This window comes from Crocodylus porosus, unplaced genomic scaffold (genome assembly GCF_001723895.1).
Source record: "Crocodylus porosus isolate Cpor-Errol unplaced genomic scaffold, CroPor_comp1, whole genome shotgun sequence".
Classification (NCBI taxonomy): Eukaryota; Metazoa; Chordata; order Crocodylia; family Crocodylidae; genus Crocodylus; species Crocodylus porosus.
Window position 1 is genome coordinate 4,019,624 of NW_017728934.1, and position 25,317 is coordinate 4,044,940.

Here is a 25,317-nt window from a genome sequence, read left to right on the forward strand (position 1 = left end):
GCAGAGTCAAACCAGGCCCCTGGAATCACTCTTGATTTGGACATAGGTGAATGGGAGTAAGTAAGCTAAAAAACTATCCATATAACTCCAGCTCACATGTATGCACACATACACACACACTGAGGTCTCCCTGCTCTGAGCACTGTATCCTATATCTTATCACAGTGTGCAAGTTAAGGTCACGCTGGGAATCCCAACACATGCACCAGGAGGGAGAGAGAGCCCAGCTCCACATCCCTCAGACAAGACCAGCCCAGCCGCCCTGCACAGCTCCATGTCACACAGATCCCGGGTAACCAGACCTTTGTGGAGTGAGTCAACATATTTGTTTTCCCCAGTCCTGTTCATTAGCACAAGGGCTGGAGACGATGTACAGGGCAGTCCAGCCCCGCTGCAGCACTGCCAGGACAAACCAGCTGGGCCTGCTTTCTGCCTCTCCCGGACAGCCTGGCTAGCAGCAAGACAGAAGACAGCCCAGATCCACAGCAGTATAGGCTCTGCTGGACTATCCTCCTTGTGGTTTAAGAGCCAGACTCCATCTTGCCTGAGGATGTTCATCACTGGCCTCTGCTGCCCATAACCTAGAGCAGTGGAGCTCACACTTTTGGCCCCACCATGTAGGTGAAGGGTGTGGGTCTGCTCCATGGACTGAATCAGGCCCCAAGCTGCCCCTGCCCAGTGGGGCAGAGATAGCTTGGGGCTTTATCCCATCTAGCCAGGATTGGGCTCTGGGGACCCCACTCTGCCACTACCCAGCCAGGATCAGGCCCTGTGCCGCCCTGTGTGCCTGATATGGCATGCAGGACCACAACCGACCATGTCCTAGAGCAAAGTGCCCTGCATGGTGGGGTATGCCATGTACTGGGGCAGCTTTCTGGGCTCAGGATCCTGGGCACAAGCTGGCAGGGGCCCCACCATGTGAGTGCTCCCTCCCTGCCCCCTGCCATGCAATGTGCTTCATGCCAGAGGGTGCTCTGGCTGTGTGGTGTGTACAGGGACAAGAGGGCGTGACGTGCCTACCTGCATTCTCTCTCGGTTATCTTCGACGGGTCTGTACAGCTGTTAAACTTCCCCTGCGGTTAACCAGACAGCACAAGACAAAGCAATATTACCGGTAGCACAGTGAGGAGCAGACAACTGGGGCGTCCTGTAGAGGGGGCGTGAGTATGGCAGCCACCACCTCTGACAGCCCAGGCCCCACTGCTGCTGGTGCAGACCCTGGTAGTTATGCCTCTGGATCTGACTGGGTATTTTCAGGGGCCAGATTAATAGCCCTGGGAACAAGAGCTTCTGCTTATGCCACTGGTGACTGCACTGCACGTCTCACAGAGTCCTGCCATCATGCCCAGTCCTGATCTACTGGGACCATATGGAAGAAGTTGGCCTCTGTGGTCCATGCACATATGAGCCTGGCAGCATCAGGGCCAGAGGGCGCCAGGCCTCAGTGTGTCTTTTGTCTGATACATGAGCTAAGACCTGCCAAATTTGTCTCATGCACAGGCCAAAGAAGGGGAAAAAAAACAATGGAGGATAAAAAATAACAAGAGGCTTTAACAGACAACAGTCCTGCTTGGCTGCCAGGGTTATGTGGCAGGGCATCATTCATCATCCTGCTGGACTGCACAGTCTCTCCTCATCCCAGGTGGGACCTTCGCAAGCTCAGTTTATGACCCTGGCCATGTTGCACCTGCACTTCCTTAGCTCCCAGTGACAATGACACCCTCTAGGAAGCTGCTCAGGCATGCAAGCTGGGTCTCCTGCTGCAGGGAGAGTTACCACTTTCCATCTAAATAATCCAGAGCTCTGTACAAAGGAGTGTCAGCAGCACTGACCTTGCTTGGGAGACGGGACTACTGTAGGGGAAGGGACTGGCCCATGGGCACCCAGCTGCTCAGTGTCATGGCTGGGAAGAGCCCCTGCATACAACTGCCTTTTCCAGACAGAGCAATAGAGGAAGCAGCCCTGTTCTGACTGCAGTGTGCTGTGGCTCTAAGGTTTCCCCTGAGAGGGTCTGGTGGGAGGAGGGAGCCAGCTCAGACCTTGGCCTGCTTTTCTTTCTCAGGGTTGGAGAATGCTCTCTCTTAAGAATCAGGAATGAGAGTCCCAACCTGGAGCTTCCCTGGTCAAGGATAATTGCAGATCTCCTGGGATGGGGAGCTGGGCTGAGGAGCACACCTATGCTCTAGGCAGGAGGGGTTCTCACCTTGAAAAGCTGCACCCCAATGCAGGCAAACATGAACTGCAGCAAGGTGGTGACTATCACAATGTTGCCAATGGTTTTGATGGCCACGAACACGCACTGGACCACGTGCTACAGCAAGAGAGGACAAATCATAGACGGACTGTGCCTGCAGCATCGCAACCCATGTGGGACTAGCCCCGTGGACCAGCCGCAAGCATGTACCTAGCATGTACCAGCCACAAGGTGTGTACCAAGCATCAGACTACCTTCCCCTTCCCAGACACTCAGAAAAACACTCAAGTGAGAGTCAAACTGGGTAACCCACACCCCTAGGAAGCACAGGCAGGATCCTGGCTCCATGGGTTTCATTTCCAGATCTCAAGGTCTACCCTTCATGTACTGTCATTCTTAGTCCAAGTGTCACTGCCATGTGACCATGCCTGGCAGCTATGTGTATCCAAAGAGCCTTTCCCCCAGCTTTGCTTTTACCTTCAGCCCCTTTGCTCTGTTAATCGCTCGCAGTGGCCGCAGGACTCTCAGTACCCTCAAAATTTTCACCACAGAAATGGTGCTGGACCTGGAGTCAGCAGGCAAGGAGAAGAGAGGGGTTATTCAGCTGGTGGCACAGGCAGAAAAATCAGCTGGTCCCCTCCCTGCCTTCAGGGCTTCATCATGTAGCTCCTGTCACACTACTGGAGGCACAATGCATTTCAGGGGCAGGATCACATGCTGGGGTTTCCTGCAAGGGGACCAGGAGCAGGCTGACAGGGAGAGCAAAATTGCAGGCCAGGGCCAGCTGTGGTGTGCACTAAGGGGGAACAGCCATCCATCTCAGTGGACAGAGATCCCCTGGGACAGTCCATCCTGACATGGATGGACCTCAGAGCACTCCCCAGCGTTACATGAACTTTGCCACTCTGCCCCTTGGTGGTGCAAGCAGCAGCTACTTGCTCTGTTTTACAGATGAAGGGAAAAGGCACATGCTGTGCTGAGGCAAAACTGGACCAAGATCCTGACTTCACAAGGGTGAATCCTACCCATCAGTGCACAGGGAGGAGTGGGACTGAGGAGCCCTGAAGAAACCCAGGGAAGTGGGAAAAGGCAAGCTCAGCTTTTTTGGGTGCTTGCTGCAGGATCCTTGTCTATACAACGCATGGGCTACTCTCTCCCACCTCTGTTCTCAGAGGCTGCTTATTTCCCCCTCTCAATAGTGCAGCCAGATAATTTTATTGCAGTGAACTCTGTGAATGCTACAGCAAGGGTCATTTGCTAGCACCCATGCTTCAGGGGGTTGACACCAGGACTAGAAGGAAATTACACTCCTTACTTCATCTTGCAAAGGACACCTCTATCGGCTGCAGAATCAGGGATCAGTCCCTGCCAGATGGAAGATACTAGGCTAAATGGACCCATAATTTGAGCTACATCATAGATGGCAGAGCTGCAGGTAGTGCCATCCCTTGCTAGACTGGCAGACTGGTTGCTATGGCAGATGCTTACTGTATCCCCATGGAGATGAGGGAGACGGCCACCACCAGCAGATCCAGGATGTTGAAGGAGTTCCGGCAGAAGGATCCCTTGTGGAGGAACGCTCCGTACGCGGTCATCTGAAAGGGAGCAGAGGAGAGGTAAGGGGATGGGGACACATACCCTCTGCTCATGTTTTCCTTTAGTGACTCCGAAAAGAGTTCAGCTTTTATCCCTGAGGTCATAAATCCTCTCTATAGCCACCAGGTAAGCAGATCACACAAAGCATTTCACAATGCACCAGGCCAGGGACCCTCAACTCCTGTCTCAGCCACCCCCACAGCAGGGGAAAGTCATGTGGATTAAAAATGAATTTTGCATCAACCCCAAATGATCTGCTTTCAGATCCGTGATAAAGCTGACAATCAAAAGAAAACCCCTGTTTGTTTGGGGTCAGATGAAGCACTTCATTGTGGGACCCTCTAATTTCTTTTAAAATGAAAGAAATTTTACCAGTTGGGCTTAAAAATCAGAACATTTTGACTTTTCCTCTTTGGAGAGGGAGAGGGAGACATGGAAACAGTTTGGTGAAGCCAAGAGCAAGTTACAAATCAATCTGGCATGGCTGGATCTGCACTTTTTACATAAAAAGGTTCATCCCTAAATATTTGCTTAGCTCCACTCTCGAGGAAGTTTATTCCCCACATCCTTATGGAACTGCTGAGGCTGCCCAAAAGGAGGTGGGTGTGATTGTGGTTTTGTGACATGAACCTTGATGCATTAGCATCAGGGCTGAGATGCACCAAGCTCATGCTACACAAGGGTCACAAAGCAGCCACAAGGATTCAGTCTCATGTGGGATTTAGGAAGCCCCCACATGGTGGCAGAGCCTGGCAGGTAGAGGACAAGAGAGACCCACAGGATGTGTCTGTGTTCACAGCCTCAATAAAGGATCTGCATTCATTACAGCCTGTGCCGCTCCCGAGTCCTGCTCATATGCTAGCACGAGGGATAAAACACGTGAGATACTGGTGGTGCCCTTTCTCTTCTGGCACCCGCTCCTCTGCCCCACTCAGGACCATCTCTGGTAAAGACAGCAGCTAGTGTGTGACCCACCTTCAAGACTATTTCAACAGTAAACACAGAGGTGAATCCAATGTCAAAATATCCGAGAATCTGCAGGAAAAAAGTATACAGAAACCTGGTAAGAGAGTGGTGATAGGAGAGAAAAGAGGTCTTGGGGACACCCAGGAAATCAGACTGCACCCGACTATACAGATCATGGCCAAAATGTCCCCACTGGGGACCCTCATACCAATCACCTTGAAGATCTACACATCTTAGGCATCTTATGTTCTAATGCATAATGTGCCCCATGCTTGCGGCATGGGGGGACACATCTACACCACCATGTGCCCAGCCCAGGACTGCTGCTCTGTAGCATGCCCTGCACTCGCTCCTGAGACAGGAGACACTTCAGAGCAGTGCTGCCTGCCTAAAATCCCTCTCCCACTCTCTCTCTCCATCCTTCTCACTGGCAAACACTGCTCTTAAGTGGCTTCATTGTTATGTTTCCAGAATTTGGGGCTTGCAGATCAGGAGTGTGTGGGTGAAATGTCCTTCCTGGTGGCACCTGACAGATGGGAAAACTTGTTCCAAGTCAGATAATTTGGTGGTGTAAGAAGTGGAATGAAAAAGGAGACTCATGCTTTAAGCTCTAACCAGACTCTCCTCTGAAAGCCCAGAGTCCCAGCTCCTGCCCTCTATGCCCACCTCTGTTTAGGGACAAGACAACAGCTTGGTAGGAGCTTCTCTAAAATGAAAAAGAGCTAAAAAGATCCTGCTCCTGGAGGCAGCCAGAATTCCCTTCTCTGCACAGCACAACCCTCTCCTCTAAGGGCAGCAATAGCATCTAGATGTCCAGCCCCCTCTCCAAAATCTCCCAGGGCAGAAGCAAAGAGGCTTCCTCGCAGCAGTGAATCTGGGGCTGCATTTTTCAGGCAGCTCTGGGTGCTTTCCCTGGCTGGGCCCCCATGCGGGGTCACCTGGTTTCGGAAGGACTCAGCCCGAATGGGATCCTCGGCCGCCAGTGAGATGCTGCTGAGCAGAATGAAGAGGAGGATAAAGTTGGTGAACCAGGTGGCGTTGACAATCCTGTGGCACAGAATTCGGAACCTGTGGCAGGGAAGCAACGGGGTGAGAGCCTGCTCCTGGTGGACACGGGGCAATGTCAAGATGAGGGGGGCTCCCAGCCATGGCTGTACAAGAAGGGGTCCCCTATGAAAGATGTGCCCTGGAGTACGGTAGGAAGTAGGACTGCTGGATGAACTATCCCAGGACCTTCTAGTGAGCAGCTGCAATAGCTTTTGGGTCCCTTTCTCCATACGTGCCTTCCCATGGCTGGGAAGGCTGGTGCTGGAGGCACCACTGGCCACCCCACCCCTGCTGGAAGGCTGTCCTTGCAGGTAGACAGGCAGAAGCTGCTCTTACTTGTTGGTGGGGCTGAAGATAAAGAAGGCACTAGCTTCAGGCATGGGCACAGCTTTCTCCTTAAGCTGCAGCTCTGCCAGGGGGCGCGGCCGAGGGCTCAGGGGGATTTCAGGTTCATCTTCCTCATCGTCGCCTGTGGGGTGGCCAGAAAGAGAAAAAAACAGTCAACCTGTACCTGTCTTCAGGGTGGGGTCCTTCCCTTTGCTGGCTGCCAGAGAAAGTGCTTTCCTGACACTAAGCTTTCAGAAAAGAGGTCCACCATTAAAGAGGATCTAGTCACATGTATTCCCGAACTGGTCTAAACTTGGCGAGTCAGCACAACGGCTCTGTTTCTTCATGCAGGGATCTGAAACCTGGCCTCTGGTCACGTCTCCTTTTATGCCAGACAGCAGTGTGACCTCCTTAGTTGGGGTGAGGACATGCCACTCCCCTCTCAGCTCCCTACCTTTCTGGACTTTCCACTCTTTGCCACTGCAGATCCATGGGGCAGATCCAAGAGGAAAACCTCAGACCTCACCACACTGAATTCAGCCCGCAGACCCCACTGCTTTAAATGCAGAGTCCTGATCGCTGATACTAGGCCTAGAATTCATCCTTTGTTTCAGTTTTTTAAGACTTGTCAGACCCCAGGGGAGCAAGTCCACAAGCAAAGCAGTGACGAAGGCAAGGGCACAACAGTCTGCTGTGCAGAGAGAGCCATAAGGTCCTGATCCCACTTCACATGAGCACACAAAAGAGCTGCTAAGGACTGCACAGCATCTCCTCCAGCTCTGGGCCTGTGGGCTGGATCCAGACCACAGAGGCATTGGACCCTGCCTTGGGAGCCAGGGGGCTTTGGTGGCATTTGGCAGCTCCTGGGAGTAGGGGACTTCACCTGCAGTGGATTCAGGCAGTGGGGAGAAGCGGCAGTGGCAGCTGAGTTCAAGTGCCAGCCCATCTCAGACCTGAGCTGGGTCATTCTGGCCAGCCAGAAAACGTCGCTGACCACTGCCATAAGCCACAAACCCAGCTGCCCGCCCAGGAGCTTGTGATCAGAGCCAATCATTGGCACTTCTCTTCTCAAAGCTACACCAGGCCTTTCCCCACCCCTGTCTCTCTCTGTCCCTCCAGCAGGATCCAAGGGCCAGAGCCTTACCTGGGAAGTCAGCAGAGGGGTAAGGGTCTTTGATCTCATTGACGTTTGACTCAAACTCATCTACTTTTAGCTGAAAATGACATAGAAAGGTGAGTAGTGGAAACCCTGGGAAACCCTGAGTCACAAGCCAAGGATCTGTAGCTCTGCCTACCCCCTGCCTTCCCTATGTCCTGGGCTGGGGTGGAGGAAGCAGTTACTTGCATCAGAGGAGCGTTCCAGACCTGACTGACGTTCAGAGCAGATGTCTAACTATGAGCCTCTGGCAATGCCTGTGCTGAAGCTCAGGGTGGTATGAACACATCAGTTCCTTTCCCATCAGCCTGTGAGCAAAGCGGGGGTTGTCCATGCCCAACTATATCCCCTCCCTGCACAGCTGGGCAAATAATCAGAAAATACTGCCCCTCCCAAAAGGAAGTGGTCCCCCCTGCAAGCCTCCTGGGACTATCATATGGCCAGGCCAGCTGCACGCTGGGGCCAGGAAAGCCATCACAGCCAGGGGAAGGGTGCACTTGGGGAGGAGGAAGAAGGCATCAGGATCCTCAGGGGAGCCTGCCCCGAGCTACTGCTTGCAGAATCCAGGGGCTGGGACCATTCAGGTGAGCCACAAAGGCTCAAAAGTCTGGATGCAGCCGGAGCCTAAGCCTCAGGGCGTTCACTCATCAGCCAGGATTTAACACACTGACTGGAAGCGTGAGATGATGTGTGCACTTGCAGGTGGGATCCAGACCTCAGCAGCACCCCCTGTCCCTGGCCAGTCCAGCAGGGTGGTGGCACTGACCTTGGCTGTGGTAGGGATTCCTTCCCCTTTGGCTTTCTGTTCCAACTTCTTGGCCAGTAGTTGCTTCTCCTCCTCAGATTTCCCTGGGTAACCTCTGACAGGAGAACCAAAAAGGAGAGGTGACACGGTCAGGGCCCTCAGCTCTTGCTGCCTGGCAGCACCAGGCCCCAGTCACTCCTGCTTTTTGGGACAGCACTGACCTGGACATTTTCCTCCGCTTCCTCTCCTCCGCCTTGGCCTTCTGGGCAGAGGTCAGGCTCTCAGCCTCAGCCAGATTGTCCACCGCAATTGCCAGAAAGACATTGAGCAGGATATCTCAGTAGGGAATGGGCTAAGGAAGCTCATGGGACTGCTAACACGCAGGGTGCTACAGCTGTGGGACCTTCCCGTGACTGCATCATCCAGGCCAGGCATGGGGCAGCTGGTCGATGGTTTTAAGCAGGGCATTCAGCAAGCTGGCCAGAGCCGCAGGCTTGGCAGAGACTCCTTTCGCATTCATGCCAGCCACCTCCTGTCTGTCACACATGAACAACCACCACCCTCCACAATGTGATCTGAACCCAGGGACCAACAGACTTGCCCAAGCTGATAGTTTTCTGTGTTTCAGAAGCCCCCACCCTGCACTTCTGGTTTTCTCCCCTTCCTGGGGCTCCTGCATTGAACCTGCCCCTAACCAGCCATGCAGGCCTTCTCCATGTGTCCCAAGCCCCCAGATGATTCCAACATAAAAGTCACACTATTGGGCAAGGAACCGACCCACCCTACTTTCTGTCCTTTCTGCTGATCAGAGCCTTGGCCCAAGAGAAGCGGTGCTGGCTCCTACCCTGGGGCTCTTTAAGAGGAGGCTAGATGTACACCTTGCTGGGGTCGTTTGACCCCAGTACTCTTTCCTGCCATGGCAGGGGTCGGACTCGATGATCTGCTCAGGTCCCTTCCGACCCTAGAAACTATGAAACTAGTTCAGAGTCCTACTCCCAGCAGTGCTCAATGGTTGATACTGTGGAGAACAACAGCACCTCCTGCGTGGCTTTCTGATACAGCAGGCAATCTGCAAGTCCCTGAACAACACTCACTTCCCCCCAGTTTGGCCCTGAGGGTTTAGGTCAGGGGTGACCAACCTCTGGCAAGCGTGCCACAAGTGTGCATGTGAGCCCTGTGTGCTCAGTAAAGGGAGCTGGGGGGTGTGGGAGGCTTAAGCCTCCAGCTGAGCAGAGGCAGGATGCTACTGTGAGAGGAGGTGTGAGACATCACCTTTAAGAGCCAGGTCACCCCCTCCCTGGCCCTACAGCAGCTGCTGAATTCAGGGCTTTCTATCCTCAATTGCCATATAAAACTATGGCAGTTGTGGGGACAGGGAAGGGTTAACCTGGCTCTTGGCTGTGACACCTCTCACAGGAGCCTCCTGCCCCACTGCTCTGCACTGCCAGAGGCTCAAGCCCCCCCTGCCTCCTTTCACAGAATCATAGAAACAGAAAATTCAGGCTGGAAGCGATCTCAGGAAGTCATCTAGGCCAGCCCCCTACTCAAAGCAGGACCATCCCCAACTAGATCATCCCAGCCAAGGCTTTGTCTACCCCAGTCTTAAAAACCTCCAAGGATGGAGATACCACAGCCTCTCTGGGTAACCGGTTGCACTGCTTTACTACAATCCAAGTGAGAAGGTTTTTCCTAATATCTAACCTAAACTTCCCTTGCTGGACCTTGAGACCATTGCCCCTTGTACTGCCATCTGCCGCCACTGAGAACAGTCCAGCTCCGTCCTCTTCGGACCCCCTCTTCAGGTAGTTGAAGGCTGCTATTAAATCCCTCCTCAGTCATCTCTTCTCCAGCCTAAATAAGCCCAGTTCCCTCAGCCTCTCCTCAGAAGTCATGAACAACCTGGAAGATGGGATGGATTGTCCCATCCCATTTCCAGTGCCCCAGAGCACGAATTCTATATCTGGTATAACTGTGGAGTGGGGATCAGAGCAGCACTCGGGGAAGGGGCAGGGTTTGGCTCATGGCACACCTGCCATAAAGGTTGGCCACCACTGGTTGAGGTAGTTCCATGGCTGTCTCTTCATAGACCAAAGCTGCAACCCAGGCCTATTAGCCCCGGTAGCATGGGTAGCCAGACAACGCCCAGCTCCTAGAAGAGGATACAGTTCCCACAGACAAAGAGGATGATGAAGTAAATGCAGACCAGCATGCCAGGGAAGGAAGGCCCTCCATAGGCCATGATCCCATTGTACATGATGGAATTCCAGTCTTCTCCTGTCAGGACCTGGGAGAGGGCAAGAGATGGTGTGAGTGAGAGAACAGGGTGGGCATGCCAGAAAACAGGGTAGGACCCAGGAGTCCTGATCCCTCTTCCCTGCCCCAGACACATTGACTTCTAGAGTCCAGAATAGAAACATGACGCCCAAGGTCCCTCTGAGTAATAGCTTGGCTGCTGGGAGGTGTCCGGCTCCCTCTGCCTCCTACCTGGAAGACGCTGATGAGGGCCTGGGGGAAGTTGTCGAAAGTGCTGCGTCGAACTTCCATGTCCTCAAAGTCGTACTTCCCTCCAAAGAGCTGCATCCCCAGGAGGGAGAAGATGACAATGAAGAGGAAGAGGAGGAGGAGGAGGGAAGCAATGGAGCGGATTGAGTTCAGCAGGGATGCCACCAGGTTGCTCAGAGAAGTCCAGTACCTACAGAGAGGAAGTACATATACACCCCTGTCTCTTGTCTGCCTGCTGCAAGCGGCACTGCTGGGAATCGTGCTGCAGAGGGTGGGGCAGGTTGGCACCTTAAAGACTAACCAGAGCATTGCTCTGTTTGACAGAGACACTCTATTGGCTTGTGCCAGGGGAGGGCCTCGCCAAGTCCCTCAGCCCTGGGGCTGGGGCTGGGGCTGGGGCTGGGGTGAAAGTGGCAGGAGGAACCCAGGTGGTGATGATAATGCACCAGAGCACTGTCTACCACCAGATCCGAGCAGTTCACAAGAAGGTCAGCACCACAATTTCCATTTTCCAGGTGGGGTAACTGAAGTACTGTGGGGAAAGTAGCAAGCCCGGGCTATCCTGTGTCCCACTCCAAGCTCAGTCCTCTAGGGCTCACTGCTTACCATTTATTTTTTAGGCCCTTTGCCCACTCCCTGTTTGACCTCGGGCAAGTCACTCAATCTCCCTGTGTCTCAGTTTCCTTCCCCTGTAAAATGAGAACCAAAGTACTGCCCTTTATCACTATGACAATGGGGGGCAGATAACTCTCTCCCTAAATGGATTCATGGAGCCTGGTGAACTCCCTCCACAAATTCTCAGCTTCCCCAATTTTTGTTCTTGCCATCAAACATCCTGAGCACAGGACTTGGAGATGATTCAACTACAGGATGAACTGCACCTTATCCCATGCATCCTACTCTGCTGTGTTTCTTCCTCCCCTCTCAGAGCCAAGACCAGAAACTAGCTGCCCAGACCCTAACAGCACAGCTAGATGGACTGAGATCCCATCAATTTCCCCCGGCTCAGCTTTCAGCCCTCATAGCTCTGGGGATACTTGAGGTCTCCATGGGGTAAAACTGGCTCCATCTCCCTGTTCAAGCAGGTCACCTGAGCTCTACATTGCACCTCAGGGCCCTGCCCTTACTTGGTTATCTTGAAGATCCTCAGCAGGCGGATGCACCGCAAGACAGAGATGCCCAGAGGTGACATGAGGCGGATCTCCACCAGGATGGTCTCCAGGATGCCAGCACACACCACGAAGCAGTCGAAGCGGTTGAAGAGGGACATGAAGTATTGGCGCAGGCCCAAGGCGTACATCTTCAGCAACATCTCAGCCGCAAATAGTGACAGCAACACCCGGTTGGCATTATCTGCATTGTCAACCAGAAGGTTAATGTTCTGGCCAGGAGCAGGAGACCAGCAAGTGCTCATGAAAATGCTCGAGTCCCTCATTGTACTCCCTGCTGGCTCCAGGTGGGTGCAGCACAGCAAAGAGGTGGAGGACAGCCCTGGCAGTCTCATGCTTCCCTGCCCATCTTAATGCCCTAAGCAGCTTTAGCAGCCTCTTCCCCAAAGTACCATGTGTGGCTGGGGCATAAGAGAAAGGGTGCAGGAGAATGAGCTAATGTGGAAGGTGAAAATAGAGGGCCTGTTGGAAACAACATGAAGGCATATAATGTGTGTGTGTTCATACATATGTGTTTGCGCGCACAAGTATGTGTGTGTACAGGCATGTACACATGTATATGGATGTGTATGGATGCATATTCACTCAGGTGCCTGGCTGGAGGGTGTTCCCAGCATGTGCAAGGTCAAGCCAATGGCCAGATTTTGGGTCAGGAAGGAACTGGGTGAGGCCAGATGGGCAGGAACCACTGAAGGGTGTCTGTCTTCTTTTGTAGCATGGAGCATGGTCCACTTCTCAGGCTGGTCTGGGTATGTCCTACCTAACATCTTCCCTGCTCCTGCAGAGCCCCATGGATGTGGGGATCCCCTCTTACTCTGGCTCTCTTCCTGCGGTACAAGGAATTTTCTGAGGCCTGTGTTTTGTGTACTAAAGCTCCTGCCTTACTGTAAAACTGGAGTGTCAAACTCATCTGACCCCGCAGGCTGAACAAGCATCATGGGGCCATTCAACAGGCTGGATCAGGCCCATGGCCTGGTCCAGCACACACAGCACTACAGCCTGGGACTGGCCCTAGTGAGCACTATGGGCAGCGCACATGCTGAGCACTGTACGCAGGACCAGTCCAGTGCAGCATGTGGGTCAATGGGCCAGCACTGTGGGCTGGATTATGGGGTTCTGTGGGTTGGAGCTGTCCCATGGGTTGTAGGTTTGACATCCCTGCTGTAAGATGCTGGGGGTATGCTCTGACTTGTGGGATATGGGGAGGGCTGCAAGGCATTGTCTTGCAGCCCCTTTGGCACTGAACATCCACTATGTGGTTGTGTACAATTGCAGGAAACTGGATCCAATGACCAAAGTGGTCCTTTCCAGGCCAGTCCATAGGTGTGTGTTCTTGTGCATGTGTATGTGAGAATGTATGCATGTGTGTGAATATGCAAGGATCTGTATGTGTGCACATGCAGGCAATGTATGCGTGTATGAGTGTGGCCACATGTATGTGACCTCTGTGTCCTTGGGAAACCCCCCCACAACACCAGGCTCCCCTGCTCACCTTGCACGTGGGTCAGCCAGTCTGGCTGCATGTGGTGCTCAGAGGCTATTGACAGGGTGTTGAGGGCGACAAGGAGGATCACCAACCAATAGAAGAACTTGGACTTCACCACCTCGCGGCACTTCCTGCGGAACAGGCGGTTCCAGCGCCTCCAGTGCCGACTAGAGAGAGGGGCCAAAAAAGGTCATGTTTGTGTGCCCTAACCAGCCCTATCCTGCCACAGAGGGCAGAGCTGTCCCAATGCACCAATCCACAAAAAGGGATTGGCCAGATTCTTGGAGGAAAGGGGCAGCAGTAGCTGTTGAGCATGGGAGTTAGGGGTATAGGCTCTGAATTAAAACTCCCTAGCCCTCAAATGTTGGATTCTGCAAGTGGGAAAGCAATGCAGGGAAATCCCTGGTCATACTCTGTTCTCTCCCACAGGAGTCTGGGCAAGATAGACCTACAGGCTGACCCAGTACATGGCAGTTCTTATGCTCCTGTTGACACAGGGGAAAGGCCCTGTCACCCACACAGGGATGGGGTCCTGCTCTTCTCTAGAGCTTGTCAGCCAAAATGGGAGCTTTACCAGCATCAGGTCAGATCCCCCACTGGGTTGTAGGGTCATGGTACAGACTGGGGTCTCTGATTCATGGCCAAGTGTATCTTCTTAATAGCTGTAGGAAGGCTGCATCGTCCCCATTTAACAGATGGGAGAACTAAGGGAGTAGACAGGCGGAACAATCGTACTGGGTTTGATCAGGGTCAGCTGCATGCCTGCATGCTTCTCTAGTGCATAATGTAGCAAAAACATTGCAACTTCAGCCTTGTTTCACTGCAGACTAAACGAGCAGTGATTTAGCTCCTTTGCAGCATTAGAGGAGCGTGTAGACATTAGATCACAGCAGCTACTGTGTGATCTCTCGTGCCTTTTAAAGCCATTACAAATTATGTCCATCCACAGCCTTTAGCAGGTCAAGGCAGCAAAACCCAGTAGTCCTGCCTCTGCACCCAGAGTGCTGTCCAGGAGGTGAATCACCTTCTGTATGGCAGATTGCCTGTGTAGCCTCCTGTTAGGATTTTGTTCATGATCCTTTTGGTCACCACCTGTTCAACAATGGAAACAGCCTTTTCTTTCTTGACACCATTGATTCATTCCCAAAGCATTGGCATGGAAGTGTGGTGCAGAGGAATTTGAGGTGCAGTCCCCAAGGATGGGTAGGATTTCACCTGGGCTAGCCTTTTAACAAATATGGCAAAACTACCACTGTGAGGGCTCCACTGAACATGCATGCCCCTTCTCCTCTTCACATGCAAGCACTGGCTGTCACGATAGGACTTCTAAGAGCAGGGGAGTCCAGGGCTGTCTGCCTGGAGCCTGTATGCTTTCAGGGGGTTGCCAAGTATGTACTTACAAGAAAAGAATCCACTTGTTCATGCCCTCAATTTCATACAGGCTCTCCGTCTCTGAGCTGCCTTCATCTAATGGCAGCATTCCTGTGAAATACAAAGAAATCTTCAGTTGGGGGAAGAAGCCCATGAGCACACCTGCAATGGGTTCCCAACCTTGAGCCATCGGGAAGGAGAACGATCTAAGGAGCACACTGGCAACGGGATCCCTTTGGAGAACTCCCCGAGAGGCACAGTTGAGTCTGGGAAGGAGTCTTTGGCACAATAATGTGCAACCAAACCAACTGAGAGGAAAGACAAGTTATGTAACCATTGTGCAGAGTAGGACACCAGCAGCAGAGTTCAGAACTGTTACCATTGTGTATATAGGTTGTGGCAGGGAGCCACCTTTGTTTCTACCCAAAATCTCTGTGCTGTGACAATTTGATGAGGATGGGCCCAGCAGAGGAGACACACCTTTACCCTCTCTCTTTAGGTAACCTGAGCGGGCTACATTCCTGAGGGACGGGGGACACCTGCTCCCTCTGCCTACAGGACTGGCATCAGCCACCTGGGTGAGGGGCTTCTGCCTGGGGGGCTGGAGTCTGCCCAGCAACCGGTGATGTCTTTCAGATTGGTTGGCCAACAGCCAACAGGTGCTGGCCCCCACCGGACCAGGTGAATGAGGGCACGGGGGCTACGTAAGTTAGGGCTGCCCGGGAGGAGGGGGCAGCAGCCATGCGGGGGACACCGAGGAGCTTTCCCATCTGAAACTGGCTCTCTCCCCCAAACTCATGAGCTAGAAGCCGCCTGCCTCCGAAGGGAAGCTTCACCAGCCTTTGCAAGATGCTAGTGAGTAAGCTACTCGAGATCTGGTTCGATATCTAGCTGGCAGTAACTCAGATGCGTGATCAAAAGGCTACCTCAGCCACACTGTTTCCTCTTTAGGATTTCCATGATATTGCTCTATCTTGTACCCTATTTTCACCCTACCCCTGTAATCAATAAAGTTCTCCTTTGTGACCGGTGTGGGAGACTTATTGAGGGGTGGGTCTAAATTATGCCTAAGACGCCCCTTAGGTCTATGGACTAAAAGGGACTTTCCTTTCTGGCCCCCGACTTGGGGAAGCGCCCCAAGTGCCTGTGCCGGGTCGAGTACCCATAGGACTATTAGGCCTGTGTTTCCCCGAGGACACAGGCTGAGAGAGTCCCTTCTCAGGGTGGTGGCAGCTTACGTTACCCCCAGGCTAGCAAGGGTGCTCTAGGAAGGGGGTCAGCTGGACGCGAGGCGCCCCCAGGGAGGCACTGGAAGCCGGGAAGGTGGTTGGGCGCAGGGAGCTGGGCGGCTCAACGCAGGAGCGCCCCCTACTGGCCCGCCACATAGCTCGCCAGGTGTGTCAGATGTCCCACAAAACAAATGATGATCCAGACGATCCAAGGAAATACAAGCACAAGCAGCTCCCCAGGGCGCACAGGGAAGTGATAGGGAAGGGGAGTTTGCCAGTGCCTGTTTCCTTTTCTTTCCCTATCCCATCAGAAGCTCTAAAAGCCCTTCATACCCATGAATTTATTCAGCCCCAAGCAGCATTATATCCATATTACACGCAAGAAAACTGAAGCCCAGAGAAAGGACGTGACTTGCCTGAGGTCACACAGCGAATCAGTGGCAGAACCTCTGGGGCCCTGGTCTGCCTGCAGCCACAAGACTGTGATTTCTTTCCAAACACCCTCATCTCCTGCAGGTCCTGAGCAGCTTCTGACTTTTGAATCTGGGCAGTGTCAAAGAAGGGGCTTCCTCCTTCAGTGGTGGGAAGAATGGGAGCATTCCCCCCAAACACTCACATGCCCTCTGGTAGAACATTAAACCACTATCTAGAGGCTAATGGAGACTCAGGCCTGTGCCTTCCTGGCTGACTTTGCCCAGGGGGACAGTACCTTCTCCTCTGGTCCGAACACTGTCCATGACTTCAGCATGCGTGATCCAGTCCATGTAGCCCTTCAGATCCTCCTCCAGCTGCTGCTTCTCCCGCAGCTTCTGGAACGTGCCCCGTGATTTCGCCTTTTCTCGCTCCTTGGTAAACTCGCTGAAACAAAACCCAAGGGCAGGTGTGAGAGGAGCAGAGAGGGGCCTGAACAGGAAGATGCGATTGAGACCATGCTCATGGAACAGGCTTGACAAGTATGTGCCATGTCCCACTCTACTCACTGGTCTTCATGGAGGATAACAGACAGCAACTGCTGTGACAGGAGCGACTTCTTTAACTCAATGAAAGGGCACACTGAAAATGGATCAGTTCCATCTTTTATCTTTGTTATTGCTACATGACACAGCATAGGAGAGAGATTGACCTGATAACAATATAACCTGACATTGCCCTGTTATCCTTCGGTCCCTGGCAATTATTACATTGATTGTGTAATTAGCACATTAATCTTGCAGTAAGTAGTAACATGCCAGACAGTCATGTCATGTGATAAAATGGTGAATCAACCACAAAAATAGAAAACTTGCTTCAGAGATGTTACTCATGATATGTAGAATGTCTTTGTGGCAGGTATCTACCATGGGTCAATATGAATGTCTGGCACATTATTTAGACCCTCCACTATCCCACAGTGCTCTGGTCTCTCTCCCCCACTCCAAGTGAGAGGGAGGAGGGAGAACATCTATTTCCCTGACAGCCCAGCCAGCAGCAAGCAGCCACTTGCCAGCAGCCTTGTCCCCGTCACTGCCAGGTGGTAATGGTACAGGGCAACTTCGGTGGGCTGACTGCAGGGGTGGGGGCAGAAACCTTACCACTCAACTAGGGCTGCTCCCTGCCACCCTGATCACTGCCCTTTGCCCCACATGGACTGGAGATGTTTCAGGTGTGTGCCTGAGTGCAGGGTCCTTTAAAGGGCCCATGGGTGGCCTGGCACGGGAGAGTCACTTGCTAGCACTGGACTGCCCGTGTGCCCGTTAAGGCCCCAGTGCCCAGCAGGATTCCAGAACAGCCCAGGTGAGGCAGCAAAGGTGAGGGTGCCCCCTGCAAGCACCAATGGGGTCCGATGTGGAGCAACTCCTGTCCCTGCAGGGGGTGGTCCCAGGCAGTTCCTCAGCCTTGCTGCCCACAAGCAAGGAAAGTGGGACTCTGTGCATGTGGCAACAGCAGGGGCTAACCCGGGCAGAGACCTCGATCAGCCCCTGCTGCTCTCAAAGGCTCACAGGGAGCTCCATTTCCCTTGCTGCTCAATGTACATTTTTGTTAACTGCTGCTTAACACCTGGGAGAAAATCTTTCTTTGTTAAACATCTACCAGTCCTGCCCTTCCAGTGAAGGGCTGCGAGAACCCATAATGTACGCTCCTGAGTCATCCCAAAAGTCCTCCAGCCTGAAAGGCCTGACACACCCTGATACCAGGAAAGAAAGGGAAGGGAAAAGGAAAGGAAAATTTCTCAGGCCCTCCTGTTATATCCCAGAAATCATTAAGGACCATGTCCCCAATTTTCCACCCCTCCTCAAAACACTTTAGCATATATACACTCTCCAGGGAGACTCTCCTGCACTTGCTTTCTGGGCCACAGACACAGCAAGAGCAGGCCAGTGTATTCTCCCATCACTTACCCACTGAGAACACCCAGCACCAGGTTGAGAATAAAGAAGGAGCCCAGCAGGATGAGGCTGACAAAATAGATCCAGGGCCATTCATTTCCAATGGCGTCATTCACCTGAGCAGGAAAGAGGGTGATAAAGTTTCCATCCACAGGGAGAACGAAAATGTGTTAAGGACTTGGGCGACCCTGGAGCTAAGAACTTCAGAATCCTTCCAAACAGAGAAATGAGGCACCAAGAGACTGGGGCCAGTTCCAGTCGGCCTACGAAGAGCGTATGTGGAGACAGGTCCCAAAGTGTGAACAGCGCCAGGCCAGGACAGGCCCCTGTGGCCCTCCACTCAAAACCTCCTACCATTCTGACATGGATCCATTTATAATTACTTAAATTTAATCACAGCTAGTATTGAGCTAGTTGTCTATCCATCTTGTAGAAGTTTTGTCTAGCCCACAGTCCCGTAATTTGTTTATAAGAACATCATGTGGGACTTTGTCAAAAGCCTCCCTAAACTCCAGATACATCATATTCACTGCATTCTCTTCACCCATCCAACTAGTTATTTTGTTGAAGAAAGAGGTCATATTTATTTGGCATGATTTGTTCTTAGCAATCCATGCTCACAATATGCCTTTCCTCCTCCAGGTGCTCGCAAATGGATTTCCTTACAATATGCTCCAGTAACTCCCCAGGTATTGAGGTCAGGCTAACCAGCCTATAATTCCCAGTTGCTCTATTTTGTCTTTTTTTAAAAATGGATCACCATGTTGACCCTTTTCCAGTTCTTTGGTATCTCACCTGTGTCCCATGACTTGGTAAATAAACATTATTGCCAAGGGCTCTGAGATCCTGTTCCTTTGTACCCTGGGATGAAGTTCATCAGGGCCTGCTGACTTAAGTACATTCAGACTGATCAACAGCTCTCTGACTAACGTCTCATTACCTCAACCCTCAGTTTGTCCCCTTCTTTACCCAAATACTCTTTTTTAGCTGTCTTGTTGAAGCTTAATATTTTTGTGACAATAGAGCTAAAGTGGCTGTTGAACAGCTCTGCCTTCTTGCATCTTCTGTTAAGAGTTCCCCACGGCTATTTAACAGCGGACCAAGTGCTTACTTAGTCTTTTTTTTCTGGACAACATGCTTATAGAACAGCTGGTTGGTGTCTGTAACTTCCTTCAGTGGGTGCAGCTCATTTTTTACATGTGCCTCCCTGATTTTGACTCTGCAAGTTGTTGCTGTTTCCTGGTATGCCTCTTTAGTGACTAAAAGGTAGAACAGAAGCTGGCCCTGAGTGACCTGACCCAGGTTACACAGGGGACATGGGTCTCAAGAGATGTCACATTTGAAGTGGCTTCTGGATTTACAGGTGTGGTTCATACAGTTAGGAGCAGGAGGATGGGGGTCATGCTGCTGATGCATATCCCCACCCAGAAGCTTCCAGGCCACAAGTAGGCCTGTCCCCAGGGGTTCCTCACCTAGTGTGCCCGTGGCTATAATCTGGACTAGCTTAACATCAGAGGGGCTCCAGGCTTTTCAGCCTCTCAGAAGCAGGTCCAGCCAAACTCCTTAACCATGTTCTTGTATTGCAGGTTCAAACAGCTCACCAACATCTTTTCAGTATGCAGGAAGTTAGGCCTGAGCCCACACCTACCCAGTAGAGGACTTCAGTCCATCCCTCCATGGTGATGCACTGGTACACTGTCAGCATGGCGAACCCAAAGTTATCGAAGTGGGTGATGCCATTGTTGGGCCCTGGCCACCCGCCTCTGCAATCCGTGCCATTGAGGGTGCAATGACGCCCATGCCCGGTACTGGTACATGGGGCTGGCTTTTCTGACCCCACTGTGGCAATGATATCTGAGGAAGCACACAGAAGCCTGGGTGAGCAAAAGACAACCACACAGCCCCTGTCATGTCTTACAGTGATATGTCTCCCACAATAACTTACAGCTAACCCCCACCATGCCTTAGCGCCATGCCTTAAGATCATACACACTGCCATGATACCTCATATCTATACAGGCACAGTGGTCCTCATACCCAACCCCTAGCCGTACCTAATATTCTCCTCCCTATCATGCCATCAAAGCCACACCTTGCACCATGTCATACATATTGCCACATTCAAACATGTCCCCGGCATGCTGTATTCTGCTGCTTGCAGGACCAGTGATGACAGGGCTGGATTTCTTCCTAAAACAGTAGCTTTATTCCAGACACCCCTTAGGGGCCCTCTGAATGGCTCTGCCCCATTTACCATCTCTATTGCCCCCCTCCAGCAATGGTGGATCACTATGTCCCATACCAGTCCCAGTGTAGTAGCAGGTCTTGTGCATCTTGCCCTTGAACAGCTCCTGCCCAACAATGGCATATATGATGATCATGAAGAGAACCAGCAGTGCGATGTGCAGCAGGGGCACCATGGCCTTGATGATGGAGTTCAGGACCACCTGCAGGCCTGCAGCAAAAAGCAGGTGAGATCTCCACACATACCCCCACCCTTATCCCCCCTTCCTGATCAGCATTGTTGCCCAGGCAGTGTCTCACATACACGTTCAGCTGCTCATCTATTGCTGCACATGGCAAGGGAGAAGACAGGGCTTGCCCAAGTTCATGTGGAAAATCAGGGGCAGAGAGAGAGATCATACTCCTCTCTCAACTCTATCAGAGCCTTCTTCCTCCCCAGAACATTTCATACTGATGGGTGGGAGGCAGTACCACAAGTGGCAAGGAAAGCCCTGGGGACTGAAATCCCTTCCCTCCTACCAAGCAGGTACATCTGGATCAGCCACCTCACCTGGCCCCACAGGGCACAGGAGGCTCCCACAGCTCATTCTGTGCTTGGTTTCTTGATTGAGGTTGTATGAACCAGGAGAGTGGGGAATACCTGCCCAGAGTGAAGACCTCCATTTCAGAGAGGCCACTGGACAGTGCCAATATTCAGCCATTACAGCCTGGGCCCTGAGGCATGCTGTGTCCAGGTGGGTTAAGTCTGTGGCCTGCTGAGCCATGGTGCTCTGGGAGGCTTGAGAGGGACTGGCACAGCAGGGACCATTTAGGCTTTGCTGCTCAACTGGACCTCCTGCCATGCTCCCATGGGAACCCCCTCCATGCCTCACACAGGACCCCCCTTCCCAGCTTCCCCCTTGCATTAGAAAGGCAGCTGTCACCCACTTGGCACTCCTGACACCAGGCGCAGAGGTCTGAGCACCCGGAAGGCTCTCAGGGCCTTGACGTCAAAGCCGCCCTTCCCACTCGGAGGTGCACCTTGCATCACGCTGATCTGCTCCAGTGTCACGGTGAAGAGCCTGGGGGAAATGAAGAAGAAGGGGAAAGGCATTTGGGACAGGGGAAGAGAAGAGAAAAGAGGAGGAGGTAGGGAGAGGGAAGGAGAGTGAAGGACAGGGAAAAAAGTAAAGGAAGAGAAGCACAAGGGATGCAAAAGTCAAGCATCCAAGCAAGAAAAGGCAGTGCCATACTGTATGGACAACAGACAAGTCTCTCTGAGCCCTGCCCACAGACAGCATCTCAGAAGGGCATTTGTCCTGTTCTGGGCTTCTTGTTAGGAAGGGGCTGCTAGGAGTCAGGCAAGCTAAATTCCCTCAGCTAGCTCTGGTTACCTATCTGGGCCTTGCTACTAGTAGCTTAACTACCCCTGGCTGGCCCCAGTTTACCTGCATGGGCATGGCTCCCTGCTTATAAGCAGCAGCTCTGTCAGAGCCCAGCACTATTCATGCCTCTGCCTAGTCTTGGCCTTCTCATGCCTTGTTACTTGGTCCTACCTGTGTGGTCCTAGGACCTGGCTGTTGGTCCTAGCCTCCTGTTCCCTGGGTTCAACCTTGCTCCTCATATCTGCCTGTTAGCTCCTGGTTCCCACCTGTGACACCAGCAGACCCCTTTGCTCCTTGCAGGCTCCTGACTCCACCTGGACCCTGTCTCCTGATAGTTTGCTCCTGGTTTGTGGGTTAGCTTGGCAATTGCCCATGTCCTGGCTCCATACAGCTGTCTGCCCCAGCCCCTCTTGGCTTGGGACTCCAATTGGCAACCCTGCTGCCTCCTGTGCCTGGCCCCTGTGCCCTGCCCCCCTGGCTCGTGGTTCCAGCTGGATAACTCTCCAGGTCTTGGTCCCTTACAGACTGCCAACCCCTGATCCCCCGACTCTAGCTGGGACCTTGTTTCTGTGATCTTGTCTGTTTCTGATCCCCTGGTTGTGAGCCTCTAGGGTCGAGCCCTGACTGCTTCTCTCCTGTTTATACCCCTGACAGGGACCAATTCAGTGATACCCATGAGGGACCAGCCCAAAGCTATCAAGCTCTCATGCAAAATGTTTTTCTCCACTGGGGAAACGGTATAAACTCCCTGGATTTTGGGAGGGGGTGGGGTGACAGGTCCTAAGGCTCCTCTCAACCACCTGCCCTGCCAAACCACTGAGGACCCTGAGATCACGAGCCTAATTGCTACTTAAGTCCTATAGAGGGCTGTCTGTGTGCAGGGCGTGTGGATGTTATATGACTTAAAAGGGAGGGCTGTCAATGATCCCAGGAAATCAGGCTAGTCTGAGGGTGTCATATAGCTAAAGGCCTGAATCAACTGTGTGTGAAAACTGTTACAGGTGTGACCCAAAGCCCCGGGAAGTCATTAAAAAGATACCAGTTGACTTCAATGAGCTTTGGATCAAACCTGCATTTTGATACTGTCACTTCCATGGACCCTCTTCCAGCCCTAGGCAAAACAGTCTTAACCAGCTCCCTGCGTTACCCCAAGGAGACGATGGCGAAGTCCAGCACGTTCCAGCCACTCCGAAGGTAGGCATCCGTGTGGAACAAAAACCCATAAGCAATGATCTTAAGCATGGCTTCAATGGTAAAGATGATCAGGAAGACATATTCGATCTTCTCCTGCAAGACACCAGGGGAAAAAGGGAAAGACTGTTAGCGAAGAGGTAACCAACCAGTGTCCCCATTGGGCCATGCCACCTGGAGAGCAGCACAGCCAGCCCTGGGACCCACCTCAGCCTGTCATTCAGCAAAGAGCCTGGGTCTGTTGGGGGAAAACCTTTGATTCACAAGGCCCTGTGGCTGAGATGGAAAGTACAGCAGTCCCAACTTGATCCTCCTTTGAAAAAAGCTCCCTGTTTCAGCTCCACTCTTTCAGTATGTGGCTTGCTACTGTAAAGTCCACTGCTTTTCATGAATGTGAGACCCAGGCCCTCAGTGTAGCTTGGCTGCAGGTGCTGGGATACACCAGGACCTAGCTGAGATGCTCCACAGGTTGGTTTCTTCAGTTTTGGCTCTTGAAAAGTCCCCAAGGACACACTCATGATTAAATCAGTGAGTGGATGGCATTATTAGAAACCCATATTCCATGTATGCCTTGCAACAATGGTTTTAATGATTATAAGCTAAAACACGGCTGTGCAGGTGGTGATCTGTGGGCTGCATGTGGCTTGTGAGAGGCTAGATTGAGGCCTCCATGGCTCTGGAGCCCAAAGGTTGAATGCTGCCACCATTCATGCCCTCCCCACCACAGAATTGAAGGTCTTTGGTTGTTGCTGGGGATGCTAATCCACAGTAGGAAAAGGGGGGTGAGGAGTGGTGGCAGCATTCATCCCTTGGTTTCTGGAGCCACACCAGAGCAGTGGCTCCAGCAGCTGTACTAAGTCATCGCCCTGCCACTGAAGGATCATGCAGCCCATAAAAAGCCAGACCCAGCCTGTAAGGCCAATAAAAGTTGGAGAGCCCTAAAATAGAACAACAGCTCCAGCAGACCCTAGCTCAGCCCCTTGGAGCTACCCCATTCCCATCCTCCGCCTGCAGGCCCCATACAGGCTCTCCTGCAGCATCAAGTGCCAGATCTTTCCTGTCTGCCTCTTAGGCACTCTGCTGCTCCAGGGCTTTCCTTCTGCAGCCAGCTCCTAGGTGGCTGCCCCAGCCTCTTGCTCTGCTCACATGCAGCCTTTGTCTCCCTTCACAACCATGGCCTTTCCACTAAGGCAGGACTTTTCTTTCTTGTGCTGGCGTGAGCAGGTCACTCAGCAATGAGCCAGCTGGTTCCTGGCACAATCTGGCCATTGCCAGGACCCTTTAAGAGAAGCACCTAGTATCCTGGCAGTCACAGGGAAATTGCAAGAGCTGCCAACACTGAGCACAGGCCTGGGAGTGGGACGACCCAGGACTTACTGACTTACTGGGTCAAGTCATTCCCCTTTTCCTTCTGTCCTTCATCTGTTTTGTCCAGTGAGTTTTCCTAGGCAGGGACCATCTCTTTCCAAAGGGGGGTGTGTGTGTGTGTGTGTGTGTGTGTGTGTGTGTGTGTGTGTGTGTGTGTGTAGGGGGCTGGAGACACAGCATTTAAGTTCTCAGCAACAACCATCTGGGTAAAGTGAGACTGCACTCAGGTGGATGGCACTGCTTTTTCTGTCACTCAGTGAAGTGAAATTACATCTGATTGCTTCCCAAAATTCAAAAATGTTCTAGGTCGGGGTGGTCAACCTGCAGCATGGGTGCCACTAGTGGCATGAGCAGCCCCTGTGTGCGGCACACAACAGATGGGGAGGAGACAGGCAGCACAGAAGCAGGCAGGGCAGGAAGCAAAGCAGCAAATGGGCAGGGAATGCAGGCCTGGGAGCAGAAAGCAGAGCAACAGATCAGACAGGGGAAACGGACCCAAGTGGCACTTGGGGAAGGTGCAGGCTTAATTTGTGGCACACCTGCCAAAAAAGGTTTGTCTCTGTTAGTTGGAATATTGAGACTTGGGTCAATAGTCAGAAAAACCTGATGATCTCCATTAAAATCAACCCCAGAGAATGCCCCTTTGGTGCTTCAGGGAGAGATAGCTCTCTGGCATCCCCCACTGCTACCCACACACTATCACAGGCAGCAGCATACTAGGGGGTTTATGCATTTTGTCTTGTGTGTGATATAGTTTCATAGTAGTTTGGGGTCAGAAGGGACCTGAATAGAGCATCTAGTCTAACCCCTCCACCTGGTTGGAGCACACTCTGGGATCACATGACCCCAGACAGGTGTTGGTCCAACTCCATGGTAGGAGCGAGGACCACTTCCCTGGGAAGTTGGTTCCAGATCCTAGCCACCCTAACAGTGAAATATTGCCTCCTAATCTCTAACCTGAACCTATTCTCCAGTAGCTTCTGGCCATTGTTTCTC

General features: G+C 52.4%; 1 protein-coding gene across 1 annotated transcript in view; it reads right to left on the reverse strand.

The window, feature by feature from the left end:
* CACNA1S (calcium voltage-gated channel subunit alpha1 S) overlaps positions 1 to 25,317 on the reverse strand; it is a 94,234-nt gene that overhangs the window by 34,192 nt on the left and 34,725 nt on the right. Inside the window, exons 3-23 of the mRNA XM_019546348.1 lie at positions 22,910 to 23,049; positions 21,326 to 21,459; positions 20,457 to 20,609; positions 19,803 to 20,008; positions 18,167 to 18,270; positions 16,498 to 16,646; positions 14,589 to 14,670; positions 13,195 to 13,355; positions 11,661 to 11,886; positions 10,516 to 10,723; positions 10,195 to 10,315; positions 8,253 to 8,367; positions 8,053 to 8,146; positions 7,275 to 7,344; positions 6,140 to 6,272; positions 5,695 to 5,824; positions 4,766 to 4,825; positions 3,683 to 3,789; positions 2,672 to 2,759; positions 2,204 to 2,311; positions 1,021 to 1,073 (exon numbers count right to left, since the gene is read on the reverse strand). Of these exons, the coding sequence (XP_019401893.1) occupies positions 1,021 to 1,073; positions 2,204 to 2,311; positions 2,672 to 2,759; positions 3,683 to 3,789; positions 4,766 to 4,825; positions 5,695 to 5,824; positions 6,140 to 6,272; positions 7,275 to 7,344; positions 8,053 to 8,146; positions 8,253 to 8,367; positions 10,195 to 10,315; positions 10,516 to 10,723; positions 11,661 to 11,886; positions 13,195 to 13,355; positions 14,589 to 14,670; positions 16,498 to 16,646; positions 18,167 to 18,270; positions 19,803 to 20,008; positions 20,457 to 20,609; positions 21,326 to 21,459; positions 22,910 to 23,049 (2,642 nt within the window). The remainder of the gene's footprint in view (positions 1 to 1,020; positions 1,074 to 2,203; positions 2,312 to 2,671; positions 2,760 to 3,682; positions 3,790 to 4,765; positions 4,826 to 5,694; positions 5,825 to 6,139; positions 6,273 to 7,274; positions 7,345 to 8,052; positions 8,147 to 8,252; positions 8,368 to 10,194; positions 10,316 to 10,515; positions 10,724 to 11,660; positions 11,887 to 13,194; positions 13,356 to 14,588; positions 14,671 to 16,497; positions 16,647 to 18,166; positions 18,271 to 19,802; positions 20,009 to 20,456; positions 20,610 to 21,325; positions 21,460 to 22,909; positions 23,050 to 25,317) is intronic.